The following is a 27,474-nucleotide window of genomic DNA, read 5'->3' on the forward strand; positions in this document are numbered from 1 at the left end:
AAAGTGTCTGAATAAAAGTATTAAAGGAAATTAAGCTGGTATTACTTGTCTGTAAGGTCCGTTTTGAAAGTGATCACAAAACAGGAAAAGCAGTCTGTTTCTCCTGCTGGCTTGGTCCAAGTTCAGTAGCAAAAAGAGTCCTCCACAGCAAAATGCAGTACCATCAATACATTTACAAGACAAAGAACTTGTATATTTAAACAATGCAGAGCATTATAAAGGCTTGGTAACACTTAGAAACAGATCCTCTTTCTTACATCTATCTATCCAGCGATCACAACTGGATATGGCCAGGAGGAAATTTTAAATAACATGTTGATATATCGAAGACCTCACAGGCCACAGTTGTCTCGCTTGTTCTTATTTATTGTAAGACCATGGTGGTTTTGAACACTAGCTCCTTGTTTAAATTGCATTGCGAGGGTTTATTGTAAGTACAGCAACTGCATTGATCTATGAAATCTTGCAGCTCGTCCGTGCGCAGTGCTGGGATGGACTCAGTGGAGGGTAGATTATTTTGGATTTTTTGGTTCCGTTCCTTTTTTTAGCACTACTAGCTATGACTGAGTATGAACTGCCGTGCATCATCCTGGCGTTGAGACCGTTGGCCATGGAGAAGGACTTCAGATGGCTCTTTAAGGCAACAGGAAGGGGAAGCTTGTCCACAAGATGCACTGGAGTGCAGGAAACGATAGAACGACAGCACAGGTCCTGCAGACTCAATACTGGACAAAAGAAAAGAACAGGATCCGGTTAAATGCAACATATTCGATTCTTCATAAAATACTCCACAAATTCAAGTCATTATATCATTATATGGTTTATAATAGTCTGTCAGAAATGTTTGTCTTTAAGGGATGAAGTAATTTAATGGAAACTTGTTTTATCATATTGCTTGGCAAGTCAATGTAAACATATAATGTTTTATTCAAACGCGCTAACCTAAGTAAATGTTTTCATATCGCTTGACCTTGTTCCTTAAATAATTTTTCTAACATAAACCAAAGCTATGATTATTAAGAGCTGAAATGTGTTGTGTGGGTAGCTGGCTGTTACATTGATATCTGAACACTGGGTGTCTCCGCTGTGAGCAGTTAAAGTCTCAAAGCTTTGCATATTTCAGGTTTCGAAATCGTTCCTTTGGCCTATACATAATTGCAGTATTGGTCTGAGGAAAAAAACTTGTATTGCTGTTTCTTATGTGGTCATTCTCAGAAAAGGCTCCACTAAAAGGTCTGCATTATTCTATAACAGTGTTCCTTAATGCATCATTTCATATAAGAAGCATTTATGGTGAAGTTTTTTTCCCGGAGAAAACATTTCCAACCTCAACAACATGAGTCATAGGGAGATGCTGATAGAAGTGTAGTGAAACAAGACAGCAATGGTATTGATGTGAACCTCTGATGATTGTAGAGGTTTAGCTGTCTTTTCTCTCTGTAATTGTTTTATATGATTTACATTTATGTTACTGAAAGTGATATTTTCATTTTAATAATTTGTAAAATAAATTATTTTAAAAAATGTTTTCACAGAATGATACTGTTTGGCATTAAAATATAATATAATATAATATAATATATGTTTTTTTTTTATAATTATGTCTGTCAACAACAATTAATTTACAATTCTTACATTATTAAAAAAATGTAAAAAAAAAAAAAAAAAAGATGTTGTGTTTCTGTAAGTACATATAAGCATATAAATTTGAATTTCACACTTCCACTTATCATGAATACATTCCTGCACTTAGTTTCTAAATAATGTTAAATAAGATATTTTGAAAGAGAATGATTTGTTTAAATTATTTTTACATTGAGATTATACAATATGTAAGCATTGGCAAAAAATCGTGTTCCCAATCTTACAGTATATCTTAGTGTTTAGTTTTTTAATATTAACATGTTTTAGGTAACTTGTAATGTAAAAAGATGGTAATGAGAAAAATGAGAATGATCATAAGAAATGTTATAATTTCATAGGAATATAATTTGTTACCTATTCACCTCTTGTGACTGCCCAAAACAAGTTCTTATACATTAAAATATTCTTACTAAATATATCTTTCTTGTAAAAGAAAATAATAAAGTGTTTTGTAAAGTAATTGAAAATTTCCTGAAATGTCTATTTACAAGAAACCAATTAAATACATATGATAATTACAAAATATTATCCCACTTTCTATATAGTTTTGTGTTATTATATTTTCCAAAATATTACATAGCTACAAAAGTGAACCTCTTAGTCCCAGTTAGATAATGTCCATATCATACATGTCTGAATGTAAAAGACATAGCCCTATTGTAAATAAATGATTTATTTTTATTTTTTATATGAAGCCTGATCATAGAGGCTTTTTTACCTTTATTGGGTCTCCAAAGTCGCTCCATACCATGCCTCATGAGCACAATTCGGGCCAGCTCAGTGAAGGACTCAGTAATGTTGAAGTTACAGAGAGGGCTGACCTCAAAGAATGTGACGCCCAGTCGCTCTGCGAAAGCCTGGGCGTGCTCGGTGGTCACCTGACGTTTATAGGCCAGGTGAAGCCTGTTTCCCACCAGAATCTTGGGAACACCTGGTGCATGCTGGGTAAAAACAACAACAACAAAAACCTTCAGGACATTCTTTGCTGAATTGTTTTATATTGTTATGTCAAGACAATCACTTTAATAATAATGCAATTTTGAAAGAAAATGCTGTGTGCATCATCAAGCTACACAGATTAGTTACATAGCCTCTGTTACTATCATGTATGATTGGAATGATTATAAGCATAACTGTTGCTATTGAGTTGCATAACATGCACATTTCCTGAAATACAGAAATACACATCTATTTGATCACTTTCTCAAGATGACTAGCTTATGTTTCATTCAATGTAATTCAAAAGCCACTAGTATGAGTTAACGTCTTTTTATACCCTTAATTATAATGCACTGCATATTTAACATGCTACATACTGTAACTACAGTAGTTTTGACCTGATTTTACCTCATCAATCTCTTTAATCCATCTGTCGATGCCATCAAAAGACCAGCGGTTTGTGATGTCATATACAAGGATAACACCCTGTGAGAAACAACATTTGTTAAAGACAGCATACAGTATGTTAAATTTAAATGCACTTTAAAAAAATTGAGACCATAAGCTTTTGAGATCGAATTAGATGATAAACGTTTTTTCAAAGTCAGGGTGATACTGGACGTGGTGTTATTTAACATCTCATGCAGTATGTAACTAAAACTGATGGCAGAGAAGTTTACGATGTAATGTCAATACAGAATGTGGCTTCGCTCCAAGAGTTTTTTGTTATTAGGATATCTGTGTTTGCCAGAGCCAGGAAATATCATGTAGACAGTTCCAGTCCACTCCGATTTATAGCATACCACACTTTCAACAGGAACTGCTGGTCATTGGGTGGAGTGTTTAACAACTGTCTGGGAGCACTGGGATTTCAGAGACATTTTAAAAGCCCATTCCCTTAAGTCTCTTTGCATATGATATACAATGGGCTTACACATAACCACACAAATTATGTCTGATGAAAATCATAGCAAAATATAATTGCAATTATAAATAATAATAATAACAATTATAAAGAAAATAATGAAAACTAAATATTTGTAAATATAATATAATTTAAATTAATTACTTTTTTTCAACTACTGGTGACTGATAAATCATATAAAAATATTTTACATTTATTATATTTACATTTACAAATAAAACAATTAAAAATAACTTAACATTATTTTTAAATGAATTCAAATAAATTACTATAAATATTCTCATATGAAATATATTAATTATAATTAAAAATAGCTACTCATTATATTTTTCCAAAGTGTTTTTATAATTTATTTCCATTATACCTGTGCTCCTCTTGAATAAGAGCGGAATATGGTGCAGAATCTGCCTTGTCCTGAGGTGTCCCTGCAAAAAAACAACACAACACAGAGGGTCCGCATGACAAAGAACACATTCATCTTACTTCTGCTCTTCAATACATCTGTAGCTATTGTCTTTGCCTCTGCCTGGTGGCACGAGGAGCTCTCTGTGGTTGGTGCCAGGGCAGCAGACTTTGAGTAGGAGCAGTGAAATGAATCATTCACCATCCAGGGCTGAGCGCAGCACCAAGATGTGCCAGTCATGTTGCAGCGGGAAGGGCTGGAATAACACAAACACTCTCCTCTAAAATGCTTCGTCTGTCAATGCCAGATTATCAATAATTGATTCAAGATTCTTGCAAAAAGCTCAGCTCTCTTAAAATGCGCCAGAATTTATAAACACGTTCTAGGCATGGCTAGTGGGATTGACTTTTTCCATCGGATTGTTGAGGAGAACTGTAATTAACATTGCCAGACGTTTGGCATGTTCACTTCATATTTTGGAAACCAACAGGACCTTATTGAGTGTACACAGGCATGATGAAATGGAGGGGGTGATCTTTAATCTCTCTTCGTGCTCGGTTTGAGTTCAAGAAGAAAATAGGAGGAAATCAAGTTGAAACTTTTAAGTTCAACATGCATTTCTAGGAACTGTCAGGTGCTGCATTCTTGGGTTTCCAGTTTAAAAGGAAAAGTAACTGTGATGTAAAGCTACTCACCAAAGCTGGAGCTTGACTCTGCGTCCATCGAGCAGTATGGTAGTTGTCTTGTAGTCAATTCCTACAAGTGAAGAAGAATAGTAAAATTATTAAAGGTGAAGTGTCGAATTTCTGCAGCACTAACATCACCGAGTAATGACTGTTTTCAAATGGGTTTCCTGTCTGCCACTGGTACAAAAAAAAAAAAACACGGCAGTACCTCTCCAAATTCACACTACTGGTTGAGCCAATCAGATTAGATTGTTCACATAACACAGCAAACATTAAACTATACTATAAGCTAAAAAATAAATTAATACACATTTCACCTTAAACAGTCATAGATTTTGCTAGTATGCATTTAGTTGATCAACAAGGTCTTTACGTGTAACAGTAAAAAAATTTATAATATTTATCAAGGTTTCCACAAAAATATTAAACAGCACAACTGTTTTCAATATTGATTATACTCTAAAATATTACTTAAGCACCAAATGAAAATTCTGCTTTGCTACCACAGTAATAAATTAGTTTTTTTAAATAAATTACAATAGAAAAAAAGTTATTTAAATTGCAATAGTATATCACGTTATTACAGTTTTACAGTATTTATTATTAAATAAATACAGCCTTGGTCAGCATATAAACATTTTCTAAACACATTTAAAAATGTTACTATGTGACAGGTTGCCAGGGTGTTACTATGGAATTACTAATATCTTCTGGTTGGTTTTTAGCATGTTATTACTATATGTGGTAGGAGGCTCTAGGCAGTTGGTTAGTGGTCCGAGTAAAAAGATTCCACTTCCAAGTCTAAATTATATTCTGGTGCCTACATAAGGCTTTTTAATTGTCAGCAAAATTATTTTGTTCAAGCAGATAACAGTGTCCAATGAATTACACAACAAAGTTTCATTAATACTTAGTGTTAAGCTGTTAGTGTGTTTAATTAATACTTAGTGTTTTTCAAATTCCTAGTTTGAGCAATAGTAATGCCTTAGCTGACACCACTAATAATAAGAACCACTGAAAAATGTTCAGGGAAAGTATTGCATATTTTGTTCAAATGAAGACTACATTATTTTACTCTTAACTAAATTATTATAATTTTTTTTTTACTTTTTACAATGTCAGATTTTTGATCATGCATTTGGGTGACAGCAACTATGATTACCGTATTTTTCAGACTATAAGTCACACTTTTTTTATAGTTTAGTTGGTCCTGCGACTTATAGTCAGGTGCGACTTATTTATCAAAATTAATTTGACATGACCCAAGAGAAATGAACTAACAGAGTGAACCAAGAGAAAACATTACCGTCTACAGCCGCGAGAGGGCCTCTCGCGGCTGTTGACGGTAATGTTTTCTCTTGGTTCTTGGTTCTAAATAAATGCGACTTATAGTCCAGTGCGACTTATATATGTTTTTTTCCTCATCATGACATATTTTTGGACTGATGCGACTTATACTCAGGTGCGACTTATAGTCCAAAAAATACGGTAAGTGACATCTGCTGGTATGAACATGTCACTCAAGGAGGTGGGCTGAGATTGGAAAGCTTCAGTGTCACCTCCGTGGGGGTTCCAGGTTGCACACACATACACACTGGTATTCTGAACGCCCTTTATCCTAGGGAATTTCAGAGCCCATCACACATTCCACTGCGATGAGAATGAAACCCAAACACTGTGAAAATATACATGGAACAAGGACAGAAAGAGGATTTGAAAACACCATCACAACAATCACAATCCCAAGTCACCCTGTGAACAGTGAGGTCACTTAGTGAATTACAGCATTTCCTAAGGTATGCAGTGGTGAGGTTCAGCCCTCATGTTGTGCACATTAAAAATGAAGTTTATCAGGTACTAAGTCCTCGGTGAAAACATGATGCATTAGTTCTATAAAACAATAATATCTACTAATATCTGTTAAAATGATTTAATTAGGAAATTTAAAAGGTTGGGGTCGGTAAGTTTTTTTTTTTTTTTATGTTTTATGCTCATCAAGGCTGTCACTGAGCAAATATAGAGTAATAATAATAATATTGTGAAATATATGTATGTACGTATATATATATATATATATATATATATATATATATATATATATATATATATATATACATACACACATCTGCTGGTCATATAATTAGAATATCATCAAAAAGTTGATTTCAGTAATTCCATTCAAAAAGTAAAACTTGTATATTATATTCATTCATTACACAGATATATTTCAAATGTTTATTTATTTTGATTTAATGATTATCAATGAGAACTAAGGAAAATCCCAAATTCAGTATTTCAGAAAATCAGAATATTACTTAAGACCAATACAAAGAAAAGATTTTTGGAAATCTTGGCCAACTAAAAAGTACGAACATGATAAGTATGAGTGTGTATAGCACTCAATACTTAGTTGGGGCTCCTTTTGCCTAAATTACTGCAGCAATGCGGCGTGGCATGGAGTCGATCAGTCTGTGGCATTGCTCAGGTTTTATGAGAGCCCAGGTTGCTCTGATAGTGGCCTTCAGCTCTTCTGCATTCTTGGGTCTGGCATATCACATATTCCTCTTCACAATACCCCATATGGGGTTAAGGTCAAGCGAGTTTGCTGGCCAATTAATCATGGTCCTTTAGACAGGTACTGGTAGCTTTGGCACTGTGTGCAGGTGCCAAGTCCTGTTGGAAAATGAAATCTGCATCTCCATAAAGTTGGTCAGCAGCAGGAAGCATGAAGTGCTCTAAAACTTCCTGGTATACGGCTGCGTTGACCTTGGACCTCAGAAAACACAGTGGACCAACACCAGCAGATGACATGGCACCTCAAACCATCACTGACTGTGGAAACTTTACACTTGACCTCCAAAGGAAATGCAAAATTTACTTTCATCAGAGAACATAACTTTGGACCACTCAGCAGCAGTCCAGTCCTTTTTGTCTTTAGACGCTTCTGACGCTGTTTGTTGTTTTGTTGTTCAAGAGTGGCTTGACACAAGGAATGCGACAGCTGAAACCCATGTCTTGCATACGTCATGTGCATAGAGGTTCTTGAAGCACTGACTCCAGCTGCAGTCCATTCTTTGTAAATCTCCCTCACATTTTTGAATGGGTTTTGTTTCACAATCCTCTCCAGGGTGCGGTTATACCAATTGCTTGTAAACTTTTTTTCTACCACATCTTTTCCTTTCCTTCACATCTCTATTAATGTGCTTGGACACAGAGCTCTGTGAACAGCCAGCCTCTTTTGCAATGGCCTTTTGTGTCTTGCCTTTCTTGTGCAAGGTGTCAATGGTCATCTTTTGGACAACTGTCAAGTCAGCAGTCTTCCCCATGATTGTGTAGCCTACAGAACTAGACTGAGAGACCATTTAAAGGCTTTGCAGGTGTTTTGAGTTCATTATCTGATTTGAGTGTGGCACCAGGTGTCTTTAATATTGAACCTTTTCACAATATTCAAATTCTCCTCAGTAGTCAGTTATATACATAAAAATTAAAAGATATAAACATTTGATATATATCAGCCTGTGTATAATGAATTAATATAATATACGAGTTTAACTTTTTGAATGGAATTAGTGATAGTATATATATTTCTTTTTAATTAATTCCAGCAATGCTGAATTTCCAGTACTGAAATTATTCTAATAGGTTTAAACATTACATTATCATTATAATAAATGTTGATAACAGTTGTGCTAGTTAATATTTTTGTGGGTACAATAATATATTATTTTCACAATTCTTTGATGAATAGAAAGTTCAAAAGAACAGCATTTATTTGAAATAAAATTTGTTTTGTAACAATGCAAAAGTCTTTACTGTCACTTCTGATAAAATGTATGTTGTCACTACAGAATAAAAGTATTAATTTCTTTAAAAATGGTTTGGTTGAACAATAAATGCTCAAGTTAATTGGATAACTGACTGCAGTACTAAATATATTTTATCAAACAAACATGACCAGCGCTTACTTCATATTTTCCACCACAAGCTTTTGATAAAAGACTTATTGTAAATTATTTAATTCAATGTGAAGCATCACATTTAGACAATTATTGTATAACACCAGCTCTCTAGTATTTTTTTCTTTATAAACATGTCTTCCTGCAGTCTGCAGTCAATGCAGTCTTCCTGTTTGTGTGGGCAAACTCTGATTCATCCTGAGAGATTTTTTCACACTAACTCTTTCTGTCTCCCCGCACAATTACCCTGCTCTGCACCTCTCCTCATCTCCCTCACAGGAACCAACAGAGAGCCATAGACCTTTTCTGACGGGATGACACATATGCTGGATCAACAGGAGTAACGGGATGTGGATGAAGCCTCCATGGATAATAGTGTTCAAAATTTAAAGCTGAGGGAGGAAACAGTTGCTAACACTTACTGATCGAATCGAATCACGAAATTAAACACAAACCAAAAATACTGCAAGCTGCTTTGTGGCCTGTGGAGCCATTGCGGTTGGCCTCAAAAACAGCAAACAGATCAGCTGGATTTTAAACCAGCATAATTAAACTCTCATAGACCTTACCAGGGTTGACACCACAGTTAAAGTAATTTCTCTCTCATTAAAAAATAATTATATAAATAAAAAGAACAAAATAAAAGGTACATTTAAACATTATTTTTAAATCATGTAGAACCACAAGAAGTAAAAACTGGAGTCATATCAGTACCAAAATTGGCTGATACTGAAAAATTCTAAATTCATTTTAAGAAATTAAAGGGACAGTCCTCCCAAATATGACATTTCTGTCATCATTAACCCTAATGTCGTTCCAGACCTGTATGCAGTTCTTTCATCTTCTAAACACAAGATAGATAATTTGAAGAATATTTTTTGCCCATACAATGTAAGTCAATGGGAACCCAAACCATTTAGTAACTTGGGTGGACTATTTGGGTGGAACATCCTTTTAAAAATAAAATACTAAACTAAAATCAGTCACTTTAAATGCTACAGGTGAATTTAGGCATAATAACATAGTTATTATTACACAGTATAGACGGTTTCATCGGGTGCACGCGCCTGGACCTAAGTTAACATCCGGTCTGTATTGTGTATATTGGTCTGGCTGCGGTGCCTTCTACAAACGCAGTTAAAGTCAAGGTGATGAGCAGACTGAAGTTGGGCTCAGGTGGTTGTGCCGCGGGATGTGTTTCCCATACATTTATTTATTTTTGGACACAATTTTAAAACTGGTCGATTTTCAAAAAGGCTTCGTTGAATAAACATGAGTAACGTTATGTACTGCACGTTTAATAATAATAATTCCTTACATTTATATGTTTAAATATCAAAACGAGGCACAGGTGTTTTTATATCGCTGTATTTCTGAAGGAAGACTTGCATGTTATATGCCTGTAAAGCAGCGTGTGAGCGTACGAGCTCTGCTTTGTTTATAACTGTTACTGGGGAAACCTCTATTTCTCGCGCTTTATGTCTATGCTTTAAAACATCTCCTGCTGGCAAAGAATGAATTTGCATTTTCATTAAGCCCGCCTGATCCACGCAGCAAACATATTTTGTTTGTTATCAAAAAATATCTACTCTAGAGGGACTTTGCTGTTGTTATTAATTCTATTTGGAAGTCTCCCGGAAGTTAAGTTAGGTCCACAAAAGCGTGCATGCGCAGTAAAGTTTGTTTATGTTGTTGCCGTTGAAACCGTCTATAATCAGTATTCCTTTTAAGATTTCCTTTTAGATTCTCAAGATGATATTTAACAGTGTTAAAAAATTATTAGTGTTTTTAAATATTAACTATTAACTAGATAATAGCAAAGATGATTAAATAAAATAAAAATATACAGAAAATGAGCATGCAAAAATAAACATTCATCACCACAATATTGACTGATAATTCACAAATTACAAAAACTCAAATACTATTTGCGTTCAACACCGCAAGGTGACAGTATACGTCCAGTATAAGGTAATGCTACTTTAACAAAAAAATTTATGATGTGTGTTGTATCGTCTTACATGTGATCGAACACAATACAACACACAGAACATACTGTTCTTCTACCATTCACAGCCTTGTTTTAATTTGTGCACAATTCAATATGCCATCTACCCTGATTAATCTCCACAGGCGTTACATAAACTAAAACACATTGAGCAACACATCAGCCTGTGCGTTATTTATAAGACAGTGGGATAAATGTTTTAGTGGCACAGAACTGATTTCTGTCTTGGAGAAGAACAGCTGCAAGGCTTCAACTGTCACTGTTCCTTTAAAACCAACAGTCAATCAACCCTGTTTATCGTTCAATCAAACAAGTGGCTTGAAAGGTACATGCAAGTGTTTAGATAAACATCATAATGTTTTATCACCAGCAAAGCCTGGCTGCATCCTCATTTCCCTCGGCTCAGTCGCATTTCACTCAGCAGAGCACAGTTACGTAAGAGCTTTGGCCAGTTGTAATAATCTCTATAAACAGAAATTCCAACAGAGACTTCTGCTGGCAAGGTTGTTAGGCAAAAGCTCTCCCTGTCTAATCATAATTGAGTTTATCGACCATGTACATACAATATGCACTTTTTTGTGAGGGTTTTTGTGAGTTGCTCCCAAGGTTACAGTTCTAAAATATGACAGAATAGGATGTAGAATATGTTCTGGATCTAGTAAGCAAAAGCTCCAGCAATGGTCTATTAATTGCTTGCATACCCAATGTTTTAGAAAGATGTTTTCCAAGTATTAGCATCCTGGCAGAGATGTTTACTAGCCCTACAGGGGCTATATTTTTACTAGAGAGTATGTAAATGAATGTAGCATGAAGTCACTTTCACAAGCCTGCAGTGGGATATTAAATCCATCATCACTGTTGCGCTAGAAAATATCAACTGTTTAAAGTTGACATGAAAATAAAATTGATCCTATTTGCTTTGTTAATGTACTCTACATCCCTGATCTTACTGTGAATTATTAATCAATGCACCTTTTTCCTAATAATAATAATAATTAATCAAAATGCAATAATGTTCCCTTACTGTGAAACAGCTTTCCTTCTTCGTTAACATCAGGCTAGGTTTGGACACACTTTTCACAATCTACTAAAGTACTGTCTTGCTCAGAAATATGTCATATTACTATAAAGTGGGTTGAGAATGGCAACTTATGTTGACTTTAAAGGAATAGTTAACCCAAAAATGAAGATTTTCGAAACAATTTACACATCCTCAACAAGCCATCCGAGATGTAAAAGATTGTTCCTTTATCACAGCAGATTTGGAGAAAATTAACATTACTTGCTCAGCCCCTGCAGTGAATGGGTGCCATCAGAATGAGAGTTCAAACAGCTGATAAAAACATTACAATAATCTACAAGTAATCCACAGTCAATTAACCTCTTTTTAAGTGAAAAGATGCATATTGTAATCAAGAAATACATCATTAAACATTTTAACTTTAAACAGTTGCTTCTGGCCAAAATACCAGTCCATAATCCATAATAACTCTTCCTCCAGTGAAAAAATTAATCCCCTGTTGTTCTCTCTCATCAAAAACTATGGACATATTTGTTTAGAACCATATTTTGAGTAGGGTTGGGTACCAAAACAAAATAAAAATTTTGTCATTAATCACTATCTGCTGAACGCAAACTGCGCATGCTATTCAGAAGAGACAGAAGAGCATATGCTGCTTACATTCAGCTGATATTCTCCAAAATGGCGCTATGGTTAATGACATAATGGTTTATCGACCATGTACAGTATGCAATTATAGGATTTTTGAAAATCTGAAAAGATCAAATGTTTAAAGTTAACATGAAAATAAAATTGACCATCAATGCACCTTTTTTCAAAAAGAAGTTAACTGTCATAATGATTGATCAAAATGCAATAAAGTTCCCTTACTCTGAAACAGCTTTCTTTCTTTGTTAACATCATGCTATTCATTCTGGTTTGGAAAAAACTTTTCACAATCTACTGATATTCTCCAAATGGCGCTACGGTGATGCGTCACAGAGGAGACAAATAGTTCAATAAGTCGTTATTTTTGTTTTCGTCAAAAGTATTCTCTTCACTTCATAACATTACATTTGAATCACTGATGCCAGATGGACTTTTCTTTAATTTACTTGGCAGTCAATGGGACAGTCACAAGCCTCCTGGTTTTAATCCAAAAAATCTTAAATTGTGTTCTGAAGACAAACAAAGCTTTGAGCTGTTGATTGAAATATTTGCTTTCTGGTGCTCTGAAACGGACATAAGAAACATCAACACCACACCTGATTGCTAGTTAGATTAGATTAGAATCAGACTGAATTGTTTGAAAGAGTTTGCGTCTCCTTACAATTTTTTTATTTATTTTTTTCACATGCCTGACCCTCCCTCTGACTCCAAAAAAAAAAAAACTATTATTATATAATATATTATATATATTATATATTAAAACTATATAATTAGGGGTGTAACGGTACGTGTATTCGTACCGGACCGTTTCGGTACAGGGCTTTCGGTACGGTGCATGTGTGTACCGAATGACCGAATGCAATATTTTGTTTGCTGAACATAGGTACATTTTCATGTTTCCAAACGAACATATTAAGTGGCGGAAGTCTCCGCGTTCAGCGCAAATCCCGCCCTGCAGCTGATTCTAAGGCCGATGACACACTGGCTGCGTGGCGTGAGTAGGCCTGGGACGGTATTGAATTTTTCTTACCGCGGTTGAAAAGCAATAAATTCCCGCGGTATTGCGGGACAACCCCCCCCCGTGATCGATGTACTTTCATTTTCGCACACACACGGGAGGCAAACGAATATAAGGAACAGGTTTATTTCACTTTTTTTTACATTTAGAACATGAACATTTAGAACAGACATGGAATGATGTCTGAAATAAAAATTCTGCTAAACGAAATAATAGGCGAGGTTACTCTAGCCTTCATATTTGTTGGGGGCGATATCAGATCTGATCGCAATTCTCAACAGAGATCTTAAGATAGAGCATCATAAAGACAAACAAACACATTTTTATTTATCGTATTGATCAGTAATAGATATTAATTTGCATGTTTATTATATGTATGTTTATTTATATTTTTACCTTCAGATTAGGCTACAGTCGTCGTCATCAAACAATCACTTAAACTATAACGACTTTTGCGCACACAGAGGCTAAGGCAATTGAGCATAATGAACATGTTTATTTAACATTTATTATTTCACATTTGGAATAAGAAAATTTAGAACAGAAATTATGTCTGAAAAAAAGTGCTGGCAAAACGAAACATACGCTATGGTTTACATCCCAGCCTTCATATTTTTTGCAAGAAAAACTAGCATGTTCACTTTGTCAGGTTTAAGGGAGGCCCTGAAAGACGTAACGACGTTACCTGCAGCACTGAACACACGTTCTGAGGGAATGCTTGTAGCGCAAATGGTCATATATTTTCGGGCTACTTTGGAAAGCAGAGGGAATCGGATACTATTGTCCCGCCACCAGACAAGAGGGTCTGCGTGGGAACCCAGGGCTTCCTCCTGCAAATACCTTCTGATCTCTGTGTCTACACGAATTCTCTTGGGGGTCGGAGTAGATGTTTTTTCTTTTTTTTCCCCAAGTAAGTCAGCCAGATTCGGTTTTTTGGGAGGGTTGGGTGCACTTGCTCCCTTTCCATCACCGTCATCACGCTGCTCTTCGGGGACATTCATCATCTCCTCCATGAGCTCATCCTTCACCTCGTCAGAAATGTCAATGTCCTTATACCTAGAGTCGACAAACGCGGTCTTTGCCAATAGCTGTTGAGTTGAGGGTGCACTGTATTTTTCCATCAAAACGGCAGACATTTTTTCTTTCAGGTTGCGCGTCAATTGGGTGTCCTCCTCAGCGGGGAGCAGCAGATCCTCGGTGACTAGCTGCAGCACCGGTTTCAAAGAGGATGCAGTCACTGCTCGCTCAGAAGACAGTGCATCCGTGAAATCGGCAACATTTTTCAGGGCTGCATTCACCGATTCCATGACCTCCATGTCCTGCCACGTCGGAATTAGGTGTTGTGTGCGCCGGTCATCCAAAACCTTCCGAATGGCAGGGCCTTGTTCAAGAATGCGTGCAATCATTTTTTGCTTTGTTCCCCACCTGGTGGGGCAATCCTGTGAACAAATTAAAACACATTTAGGATAGACTTTGCTTTAGCATTATTTAAATGTACATATTTTTATATTACTTATATTATATAATATATGAATTATATTTAATATGATTTATATTTTATATTACATATTTGTACATGTTTAGCTATATTAATATTTATATAGATATTACGTGTGTACTTTTTTGTCTCAGTGGTTAATGAAGGCTATTTAACGAAGGCATATAGAGTAATATAAATATGTAGACATATAGGCTAAATTAATATAAATATTTAAAAATCTATAATATATATAAATATTATTTATATTATATATTTTTACATATTTATATTTATTTAGCCTATATCTCGTGTGCACTTTGGTCTCAGTGTGGTTCAAGGCTATAATTTAACGAATGCCATTTAATTTAACAAAGTGTTGCTGTTAACAATGTTGTGGTTGTTTTTTACTTATAAATAAGATAAATATAAATAATATTTATAAGTAAAAAAAAAACAATGACGGTATTGTGAGCAGCACACTTTGTTAAATTAAATAGCATTCGTTAAATTATAGCCTTGTACCACACTGAGACCAAAGCGCACACGAGATATAGGCCAAGTTAATATAAATATGTAAAAATATATAATATAAATAATATTTATATATATTATAGATTTTTACATATTTATATTAATTTATAGGCCTATGTCTCGTGTGCGCTTTGGTCTCAGTGTGGTACAAGGCTATAATTTAACGAATGCTATTTAATTTAACAAAGTGTCACACACTGCCGTGATTGTAAGCCTGGATATCTTTTTCGATTGCCCTTTAATGAAAATGGAATTTCAGAATCACATACTTAAATGTTTAATTGCCTACAATAGATTATTTATTGATTATATTGAATTAAATCTCGCAGGCCTAGCCTATTTGTAGTTAATCTTTCCAAAAACAGAGTTGGAAGAGAGTTCAAACTTACCAGTACTAAGGAGTGCTGAGGCAGGCCCAGCTCAGTTTGTTCTTTCTGAAGCCGTTGTTTCTTTTGCCAGCTATGGGAGAAAGCGTTCACAAGCGTTCGACACAAACCCATGGCCCGGGCAGTGCGTTCTTTTTCTGCATTCATGGAGTTAGTGACGGCTAAATGGAGGTTGTGGCCGAAGCATGGTAGCCATCCCCATCCAAGTTTTCTCACCGCAGCCACAATGTTTGCTCCGTTATCACTAGTGACACAAGCCAACCTCTTCTCATCCAGAGACCATTCTTCAAGAGCCGATCGCAGAGCCTCGGAGAGGTTATCACTTGTGTGACTTTCTGGCATAAAAGGATGTCTCCAAACACCTTGACTTCAGCTCCCAGTTGGTGTTCAGGTAATGAATTGTCACGCTCATATAGGGCATCATATTAACGCTTGACCACATATCTGTTGTGATAGAAAAATGGTCAGCGTCCTTTAACTCGCGTGTCAAACTGTCCTTCATTTTCATATACTTCTCTGGTACTGCCTTTTTTGAAAAGTATTTTCTGTCAGGGGGGACATATTGTTTGTCGAAGGCCTGTAGCATCGCCTTAAAGGCTGGCTTCTCGACTAAGTTAAATGGCACCTTTTCCTCCACTAGGAGGCGAGTCACACTATCCGTCAGGGTCGCGTTGGTACTTAGTCCCTTTAGCAAACGAGTCTGCGATGCACAGCTGTCGTCCCTGGCCTGAGGTTGTGGGCCGATCTTCAGACGAAGCACTTGTGGTGCTCCCAAGGGCAGCAAATGTTGCCGGATGATGTTTTCGAAGATGCGTTCTCAGGTTGGACGTATTTGAACGTGATACCGGAATCTTTTTGTAGCAAATTCTTCAAATGGGCTCATTAAAATTGCCTGGAAGTCCTTTTTCATCAGGTTCAAAGCCAAAATGTGCCCATATTGGCGACGTGACATTTGGCTTTGCCACCAAGTTAGCCCTCTCTGCCATGTTTCGATGGAATAGTAGCTTATGGCGCGTTTCCACCGAGTGGTACGGTACGGTACGGGTCGGTACGGGTCGGGTCTGTTAACCATGATTTGGCTAGCGTTTCCACCGCCAACAGTACCCTTACTTGATAGGCGTGGTGTATTCCAGAAAGTAGTGATAACGTCACTTGATAGGTGTGGTGTATGACGGAAAGTAGCTTGACGTCATTCGATCGCGCGGGAAGAGGAAAGTTCACCGCAAACAACAATGGAGGACATACAGCAGATCCTATTCTTGCTTCTCGGTGTGTGGCTGTTTATCTCAAGGAAGAGACAATATTTGTTTGAGCAAAGGCTACATGCTGCAAGGAAAAACACAGCGGAAAAATACAGGGGAATTTGGGAAATTTTAAGGAGCTGGGACGAGACAGACAACCGCGCGAGTAAAGACAAGGCAAGACAAACACGACGGCGCAGGCGGGTAAGCTTGAGCTAAGCTAACTTTTTTATGTCATGTATTAATGTATTTCGTCTTATGTGCTAACTAAGCAATATTGTTATAGATTAAATAACCCTACACTGAATAAATAAGTACAATAGGCCCTGCCTGTGAAACCAGATTTTAACTGTGCCAACTGTAAACTACAGTCTATTCATTAAGCACTATGAAGGTTACTTTTTAAGATCATTAAACTTTTACATGAATCTGTTGATGCCTATATTATTACAAGTGCAATACTAGTTGTGGTTAATGATAGATTAGAAGTATAATTTTGAGAAAATAGTTATATCTGTAAGCTATTTTTTCTTTGTGCTTTAATGACACCAAAGTTCCCTCTCTGGTGCAGTATATTAGATATTTTAACAAATTTATATATTCTATCGTGTCCAAGGGTAACTCTTACAATGTTTATAATACTTTATATAATACTTTATGTATTTTTTCATCCGGCGTATGATAGTTGCACTTTTAATTAAATGACCCACCATCACTGCGACATTGTATTAATCTTAACTTTTTTGTTTGTTTGTTTTCTAGATACTCAATCTGGTGCAAAATCAGCGCCGCAGACCAACCGTTTTTTTTACTTTCAGCCGCTCAAATGACTGGTGGGATGTGATCGTTCCAGGATTCACACACACACAGTGGTTGAACAACTTCAGGATGTCTGAAGAAACATTTATATTCCTTTGTGCCATGGTGCATCCAGCAATGGAAAAGCAGGACACAAACTACAGAGAGTGTGTTCCCCTTAAGAAAAGAGTTGCCATTGCACTATGGAAGCTTGCAACCAACAGCGACTACAGAAGTATTGGCCATCTTTTTGGTGTCAGCAGAACAACAGTGTGTCGGTGCGTCCAGGAATTCTGCAAGGCCGCTAGCATGTTGTTAGTTCCAGAACAGATATGTTTCCCTGACCAGCAGAAGTTCAAAGAGATGGCAGCCTACTTTGAGAACCGGTGGGGGCTTCCACAGTGTGTTGGTGCCATTGATGGGTCACACATACCCATAATAGCCCCAAGGGAGTACCACTGCGATTACTTTAATAGAAAAGGCTGGCATTCCATCATCCTGCAAGGAGTAGTTGACGGAAAAGGACTATTTTGGAGTGCATATGCAGGAATGGCTGGAAGTTTGCATGATGCTCGGGTTCTGAGACTATCTACATTGTGGGAGTTGGTCGAGCGTGGAAGCCTCTACCCAGCTTGCACCAGGAACATCAGTGGGGTGAATGCTGGCTTTTATGTGCTAGGAGACTCTGCCTACCCTTTGCAGAATTGGCTCCTAAAACCATTCCCTGACAATGGCCGGCTGACCTACAACAAAAAAGTGTGCAGGGCTCGGGTGGTGGTAGAAAATGCTTTTGGGAGACTCAAAGGAAGGTGGCGGTGCCTTATGAAGAGGAATGACAGCGACATCGAACTGGTGAAGTCCATGGTGTTGACTTGTTGTGCTCTGCACAATCTTTGTGAAAGGCATGTAGAGGATTACCAGCACGAATGGGATACACCTGTTGCTGCAGAGCCTGTGGTGCCACTGGCACAGGGTGCAGAGGAGGAGGGCAGGGATGTACGCGAGGGTCTGATGCGTTATTTGAACAGTTAAATCTGTTGTACAGATAGCAAAGGCACACCTGTGTAAACGCTAAGTTTTGATTTTATGGACATGAATAAATCCTTTTTACTTTTACCCTGCCTCTTCATATTTTGTGAAATATTTTTGCCGCTGCCTCTTATGTAGATGGTGTTTAAACATGAGGTATAATTCATTTTGGGTAACTATATCAAATGGCCAATCTGATAACGCTTAAGATAATACTGCGCAAGTACACATAATTTACAGCATACCTTTTGGTAATTATAGAGTGTGTACATGTAATTATAGGGGAACAATTTATAATATTTGGTGAATAAAGGAGTAACAACCATGAAAAATACAAATAAAATGCAGTGTTTCATAACTAAGCTACCCAACTAAGGGCTAATTATTTTAATATTACATGGTATGTAGCTTATGACTTATTATGCTAAAAAACATGGAAAATTACAAATAATTTATGCAGTAATTCATGATTACAGCCCGGAAAGTACTGCGTAAGTACACCGAATTTACAGCGTACCTTTCTGTAATTATTGTACATACTTTATAAGTACACGCGTAATTATAAGGGAACAATTTATAATATTTATAATATTAATTTATAATATTTGGGGTAAAGGACTTATTACTCTGCAATACCTATGACTGTAAAAATAAATAAATTCAGATTTTGTTTGCAATAAATGTAAAGTAACACATTGCTAACTAATTTGTATTTAAGGCAAGCATAATCTCCCAAATGGCCATTATGGCCAAGGTAGCAAACAATAGATGTCAATGACACCAGATGACAGGAACATTAATAAAACGACCTCAATTTATAGAATGGGTAAGGGAGGAATTGTGTGAGATGGCCATTGAACACAGGACACATGAGGTAATGAAAAAGTACTTTAATTTAAAAAGTCAAACAAATGCTATTGACAAAAAAATGAGCTGTGCGACAGAAAAAAGGTTTTGTAAACAAGTGCAAACAAAAATTAAAAGTGCAAACAAAGTAAACGAGTGCAAACAAAAAACTAAATAAGTCCAAAAAAATTAAACAAGTCCAAAAAAGTAAACAAGTCTAAAGTGCTGTGTGCAAAAGAGCACAAGTGGCTGGATCATGGCACAGGGTTGGGGCGACTACTCAACGCCTGCACCAGCTGACTGAGCGTGCCGAGGAAGGCCTGATTGAAGCTTGCAGACTGCTCCATGTGTTGGCGAGTTAGTTCATCCTCATGCCGCCTTGCCTCACGTGCATCCTCCAGCATAAGTTCGAAGCGCCGGTCACGGCGTTCCTCCATCCTCTCCAACCACTCCTGCTGCTTCTCATCAGCTGCCTGCATCTCAACCAGGGCCGCATGAACATCCTGTTGCCCCCTTTTCCTCTTGCCTGGAATGCAAAAGAGACAGGAATGTTGGTTTGTTTAGCGAAGCATTTTGATCCTTGTGATTTGAGCCAACCAATATTATGGGGAGATATCTACAGTACTACAATACAATGTCTAAATTGGACATGTATATATTAACATATGACGATAATGAACTCATGATACAATAATGCGATACTCCACGACATATGATAAAAGGTAAAAAAAAAAAATTATTGTCGATTAAAATGAAAACTTGGATATTACATTGTGGGTTTAAATGGATAGGCTTGGACTTGGTGCTTGTAACCCAAGGACAATGGTGACACCAGAATAAAAATATTCATGATTCTGAAGCTGAAAATACTGAATTATTTTAGACGAATATTCTTAACGTTCTGGTAATAAGACATTTGCCATTATGAGGACCCACAAATATTCCCCCATTGCATTAGTATACATCATAAGCAACATTATATAGTAATTTAATGTAGTACTGACACTCTGAAAACATGAATTTTTTCTCACACAGTAATTTTTATTTTGGGAGAACTATCCATGATACATATTGTCAACATCCACAATACGTATTGTTGCGCTTTTGTATTGCGAAATATATTATGGCACAATATATTGTTACACCTCTAGTATATATTATTACAGTATTATACATTTCTTTTCACTCTGGTGTTCATGTCTTACCGATTGTAATACACCGAGGTTCACTCGAAGTTGATGGAGCAGATTCTGGTGGTGGTGTCGGGGTTGATGTCCTGGCAGGCGAACTTGAGCTTTCAAGGGTGGAAATCTCATCAAGTGCCTCCATTTCCTCCTGACAGCTAGGATGCTCAACTGAAAATTTACAAAAGTCACGTTAATAACACAAACGGCAACAATGCGGTTGAGATAAATACAGAACATACAACATAGTAGGACTGAGTGGGTAGCCAAACAAAGCATTTTTACTTTGTATAATGTACATAAGTATTTTTTTTTCAAGTATCTATAATTTTATAAGAGTAACTTTTATTGCACTACATTCCATACATTGAACGTAAGCTTTCCCGTGATCGATGTATACTAACGTTATATTTCACAATTACAAACTTACCGGGAGGCTCCATCATCGACTCCAGCAACGAGGTAGCCGTATCGATGCCTCCTTCTCGTCCCAAACTCGCCGGTCTGTGCCCGTAGATGGCGTCCATCATTTCTAGCCACTTCCAATTTTTTCTGTGAACACCACTCCGGCTGTTGTGGTCTTTCACCTTACGATAGTCACTCCGCAGTTTCTTGCATTTAATGCCGCACTGCTCGGACGTCCGCTGGTAACCCTCGACAGCCATCCTCTCAGAAACATGCTGAAAAACCTTTTCGTTTCTCACCATGCCATCGAGTTCCCTTTGCACCCTTTCTTCACCGATGATACCCAAGAAGGTCTGCACCTCCTGGGTCGACCACGGTAAAGTTATTATGCTGCACGGCGACATTGTTGCGACGTTGTTGTAATTTAAAAATGGCGCCTCGTGTGTTGTGTCTTTCCCCTTGCGGCACGCGCAAATGACGATTCTCTGTCAACCAATCAACGTTCTGCAGTGAGTCTAGCTCCACCCTTTAGTACCGTTCCACTGTGCTAGGTACCCCAACGGAAGGGTACCCAAAATGTGGTACGGTACGGTTCGGCTTTTTGGTACCATTCTCAACTTTTGGCAGTGGAAACGCAAATAAAAGGGTACCGACCCGACCCGTACCGTACCGTACCACTCGGTGGAAACGCGCCATTAAATGCGCAATTGTCGGCTGCGCAACCACGTGAGAGAATTGTGTTAAACAGAATAAGCACGTGCAATTAAAAACTGAGGTCCTGCTTTTTTGGCTTTCTCATGAGTCATCCGCCTGTATTTTATGCTTTAGTAAAATGAAATTAAATTCAATATATAGGCTACAAGACATTACACAGGTACTCTAGGCCTAATAGTCAATACAAATGGAATGCTATTAGAGGTGCATAGATAGATTTTTTAATCTAGATTAATCTCACTGTAATCTTGGAATTAATCTAGATTAAAATGGCTCATTTGACTTCTGCCGAAGGTATTCAGATGTGCAGGCCAATGTTTTTTTTTTTTTGTGCGGTGATGACGGTTACAGGTTTAGACCCGCGGTAGGCGTCACGTGACCGCGGTATTGCGGTAATGCGGTAACCGTCCCAGGCCTAGGCGTGAGCGTGGCGTTTCTGCTGCGTTTCAGTTGCGTGATGGCTGCTTCGCGTTTTATGTGTCTTAGAGGGAGACCGCCGACAGACCATGATCTTGTCTTCACGACAACAATATCTATACTTCATGTTGAGCATAAATATAAAGCCTACTGATAAAGGACACCGTCAACAGTATTGACGGCAAAATAGACTATGTTTGATAGTCGGCCTAAGGTTTTCAAAAGGCATCACGCGAGTGTGAACATCACTACAACTAGGAAAAAAACGATTGTAATTCAAACGCAGCTCCCGTCGGCATTTAAACAGACCTTTGCTCTTAATTCCAATCGGTCCAACGCAATAACGAAATCTGAGCAGGTCTAAAAAATGAAACTGTTGATGCTGCACTTTACACTTTGGAAAAGTTATATATATATTTTAAATATGAGCAGGCCTACAAGCTGGGATTGGTAATGCTGCCCTGTAATCATAGTTATTTATTTATATTTTTCATTATATTTTATTATATGATATTGGTTTGGTTTGGTTGAGTATTTTATTTAGTGGAGAACTTTGCAGCAGTATTTTATTTCTTATTCTTTTTTTATTTTATATTTTATTTAAAAGTATAAAAAAAGTGTAAACAAATTGTAAAAAAAAAAATTTCTAGTAATAAACAACCTGCAGTTTAATGTTTGCTTTTCTTTCCCTTACTGTACCGAAAATGAACCGAACCGTGACTTTAAAACCGAGGTACGTACCGAACAGTGAATTTTGCGTACCATTACACCCCTAATAAATATATATTTATATATATATTAAACTGCTGTGAAAAGAGAAGTGATGATGAGCATCAAATTATCAGTGTAATGAAATATAATTTAATAATGCAATGAAATATCGATTCAGTGTTCTGGTGATCTGGTAATAGATTATAAGCATCTGATTTGAGAACCGATGAGCTGACGATACTGCGCATGTGTAATTTTTCAAGAGGACGTGAAGCATATTAGTTCTATTTTGTTGAACATCAAAAGTGTGGTAATATAAAATATGTTTATGACTTAATTATGATCTCATCACTCTATAAGGATGTATTTGAATCAGCTGCATTAGTTTTTGAAACAATTGATGGAGCAAAAGAAACACCTTTTAAAAAATAAATAATTAACTCACATTTTCCCCAAATATTAATTGTGATTAATCCCACTTAAAATGTTAGTTTTTACATTGCATTAATTTCACATTCAATCTTCAAATTAATGTAAAAACAACAAAGACAATACATCTTTAACATTTGTTTTTCTATGACTGAAGGCGATTATCACTGACACCAAAACTTCTCTATGAATTTTTGTTCCCTAATATTTAACCATTGACTATAGCCATTCAACATTACAGTAATTGAGAGTTATCAATTTTAACATTTATTAGACCTTAAAATAAAAAAAAATAAAAAACTTATAATTTAAGTGAACTTAAAACAATCTTCACATACACCCTATAATACAGGTGTGTCCAATCCTGTTTCTGAAGATCTACTGACCTGCAAAGTTCAGCTCCAACCCTGATTTAGGTCACAAATGAACCTGCTAATTAAGATCTTCAGGAGCACTTGACAATTACAGACAGGTGTGTTTATTCAGGGTTGGATCTGAACTCTGCAGACAGGTAGATCACCAGGAACAGTACTGAGCACCCCTGCTATAATAAATGTCATATTTAGCTACCTGTGCCCTTCAGCAAGTAGGAAATATAAGCCTACAGAAATTAAAGTTATCAAACACTAAATTCTAAATTAAATAGATGAAACAAAGCTACAAAAGTTATTTATTTCCTCTTTTTCTTTTATTCTTTGCTTAACAGACATCATAGCAGCTGGGTTATTAGATTATTTTGGCTGCTTTAAGAGCTGCCGCTGCTGAACATTACACGGACCTGACGTGCATTGTATTTACTCACAAGTCTTTACCTTTTCTGCCATGCTTCAGTTCAGGTCTTAAAGTCTCTACTATTGAGCTGACGTGTTGAATCAGGTGTATGTGTGTGTGTGTGCTTTTTTTGATAAATGTATCCGTATGTCTTAAAGGATTTTGTGTGTCTTCATTCAGCATGAAGCTACCAAACAGTACATGACTGTCTTCTATGACTGACTGTGATACAGCAACAACTAGTTCTTTTGGACAACTGATGCTGTGCTAATGCTATGAGGGCGGGTAAACTGAGGACTTGAATGAGGGGGCCAATCTAAACTGAACTGAACATAGTAAGTGGATTATGGTTTTTATGTTAATGTAATTTATTCACTTTATATCTTCAAGGCTTGTAAAACATTCTTGTTTGCACATTACTACTTGTACCTGTATTTGAGTAATTTATTTGCAAAAATTAACTGTAAGAAATGTATCAGATCATGATGATGATGTTTTAACTGACTGAAATTATGATTACTAACTTTATATATTTGAATCTGTGTCAAGTGTATTTTCATCCTTGCCCAGGATGATAGATCTTGACATAAATAAGTCACTGCAAATTAATGACATCATTACGACATGAGGGTGTAACTTTTTTATTTATTTCTATATATATATATATATATTTTATTTGCATCACAAATATTGATGTAAGTAACGATGTACGATTGGTTGAACATCAGTACAAATATGTGAGGATTCAAATCGTCTGAGATGTTAAACGAATCGCAATACATTGGGGACTGCTTTGTTTTCTGCTTTGTTTTAGTTTTTTTTTCTTCATACGCGCCACCTGCTGTCAGAGAGTGAATCTGCATCTCATTCAGCCTGTTTGCTGTATTTGTTTCATGCAGAGGTTTTATGTAGTATATTTTGACAAAACTAAAGTCATAGCATTCCGTTTTTGTTTAAAATGTAAAATTACACAATATAATTTAAATTTTAAAACTGCTCATGCTGCATGTAAACAGAATCTTTGTTTGGATTGTGATTCAAATGCAGTGGTTGCCTCTATTTATTTGATTTGGGGTTAGTTTTAAAATTTCTATTTAGTTTTGTTATTTGACATATTTCACTTTCACAAAAAAATGTGCAGCATTTTATAGAAGCAATAATAAGAGGACACCTTTTCATTCTAATTTTGTTAAAATCTAATAAAAAAAAAGTATAATAGATCTACATCCTTATTCACAAGACACTTGATGAGTAACTGATTTACTGATTAGTTGTATTGTGGATTATTGCAATAGCTTTTTATCAGCTGTTTGGACTCTTATTCTGATGGGACCTATTTGCTCCTCAGAATTCATTGGAGAGCAAGTGATGTCAAGTTGAATTTCTGTTGTTGAAGCTGTTGAAGAAATTTGTTGAAGAAGAAACAAACTCATCTACATCTTAAAGGGCCTGAGGCTGAGTAAATGTTAGCAAATTTGTATTTGTGTGTGTGTGTGTGTTTGTGTTAACTATTCTTTAAAGAATATAATAATATGCCTATCCAAGCAATTAAAATACTATTTAAAGGGTCCCTCTTCTAAAAGTGGCTGGCATTCCTTCCTCAGCTGCTTGGATAAATGAGTACACAACTATGAAAGCCACCCAGATCTCAGTCAGCCTCTGACCTTAAATGAACAGGATGGCTGTCAATTTACTTGCTATATCGCTTCGGTGTAATCTAAGCTGCTAGAGACTTACAATGTTCATCAGACTTTGGACTTTGCTCAAATGCAGTGAAAAAGAGAAATGGCTCAGAGTTTTGTTCTTCCTGTTCAAGCATGCATAGAGTAAAAACAATAAAACAGCATTCGGGAGAAAATATGTAAACTATTATGAATTAGGAGATCTAAAGGATTGTCACCACGAGAGCCGGTTGCTACTGAGTTAGTATTTGATATGCAAGTCATTACATACATGTAAAGATGTTGTGCTTTGTTAGTTATGTTGATACCAGCCACTTGTTTGCATCACATAAAGAATGCTGTTGGCCTTATAGGCAAGATAGATGAAAAATATGTTGTTTAGCTGTGAAAGCCCAAAGGGGGGTTCACTACAGTTGATTTTGTCCCCTGGGAAGAGTTACTTTTTCCAAAACAGGGAGTAACCAATAACTACAACTACTGGTGAGCTGTAAATAAGAGCTGGACAAACCAGGGCTTAATGAGAAATGTGATTTTGGTGTTTAATATATGTGGCATACTAACTGTTATAATAAATTAAAGATTTAAAATAAATTATACAGATGGTGATCCCTTGTTTTCAGTGTATAAATATTTTTTTGTTTACATTGTCTAGATTGACAACATTTCTGGTGACAAAATAACTAAAACAGTTCACAATAAGTGATGTAGATGTACACGTGATGCTTGTTAGCTGTATTCTGACTTTCTGATCATCATGTTTATGATAAATGTTAAATAAACTTCAATCCATGATAATAGATTTATTTAGAATTGCGCAGACCGACTACATTAAGTTTAATTTGTACAGTAAAGAGATCAAAACTTACCCATATTGTATCCATAGGGTGACTCACTTGACCCATCCTGTAGACTGGCCAGTATTTCCCCTTTCCCAACATCACTGTCTCCAACCAGAAGGAATTTCAGGAGGAAATCATAAGCTTTTGCTGGGCTGCTCCTGTGGTTCATCTTCACATCAGCCCGATGACCCATTCTGGTACATCGTGTAACTGATGGACTTGTTTTAAATATCTCAGACCACCAGTGCAACTAAACCATATAGCCGTTTTAAAAACGTTACATATTCTTCACTAGTCTTTTCTGAGTTAAAAATGCCATGTCCATTACAACACTAAAGCTGTCCTTTTGTTCAAAGATTCTGGTTGTGGATCCACTGATGCTGTTGCGTCACATTAGTAGGTAAATAAAGACCGTCATACGTTTACAGTATAGAAGCATAAGCCAAGTAACGTTAACTTCTTAAAATTGACTGTTTATACTTATAAAAGAAATGTTAATCTTTATAAATCACTCCTACTGTTTTTTCATCTTTACATTTCGCGCAAACCTGGTCCACTGAGCTCTCTGCCACATCTCTCTCTCCTATCTACCTCCCTAAACAGGAAAATGTGAGTTTATCCTTAGATTTTCCATGATTGGTTCCTGTGTGGAGTTGCTAGGGCAGCTCTGCTCTCTCATTGGACATTTAGCGCGTCCATCAAATCCCACAAACGCATTTTTTTGTGTTGGAGAGGGTGTGGCTAATCTACTGTTTTGATCCCA

At 36.5% G+C, this 27,474-nt stretch overlaps 1 protein-coding gene across 1 annotated transcript; it reads right to left on the reverse strand.

Moving 5' to 3' along the window:
* Positions 1-321: 321 nt before the first annotated feature.
* LOC132121605 (ras-related protein Rab-40B-like) lies at positions 322-27,474 on the reverse strand. The gene is made up of 6 exons (XM_059531184.1): positions 26,739-27,474; positions 4,607-4,667; positions 3,873-3,933; positions 2,992-3,069; positions 2,363-2,585; positions 322-725 (listed from the first exon to the last, which is right to left on the reverse strand). Exons 1-6 carry the CDS (start codon positions 26,902-26,904, stop codon positions 454-456), a joined length of 861 nt encoding a protein of 286 aa, XP_059387167.1. The 5' UTR covers positions 26,905-27,474; the 3' UTR covers positions 322-453.

The sequence above is a fragment of the Carassius carassius genome, chromosome 39 (assembly GCF_963082965.1).
Source record: "Carassius carassius chromosome 39, fCarCar2.1, whole genome shotgun sequence".
Classification (NCBI taxonomy): Eukaryota; Metazoa; Chordata; class Actinopteri; order Cypriniformes; family Cyprinidae; genus Carassius; species Carassius carassius.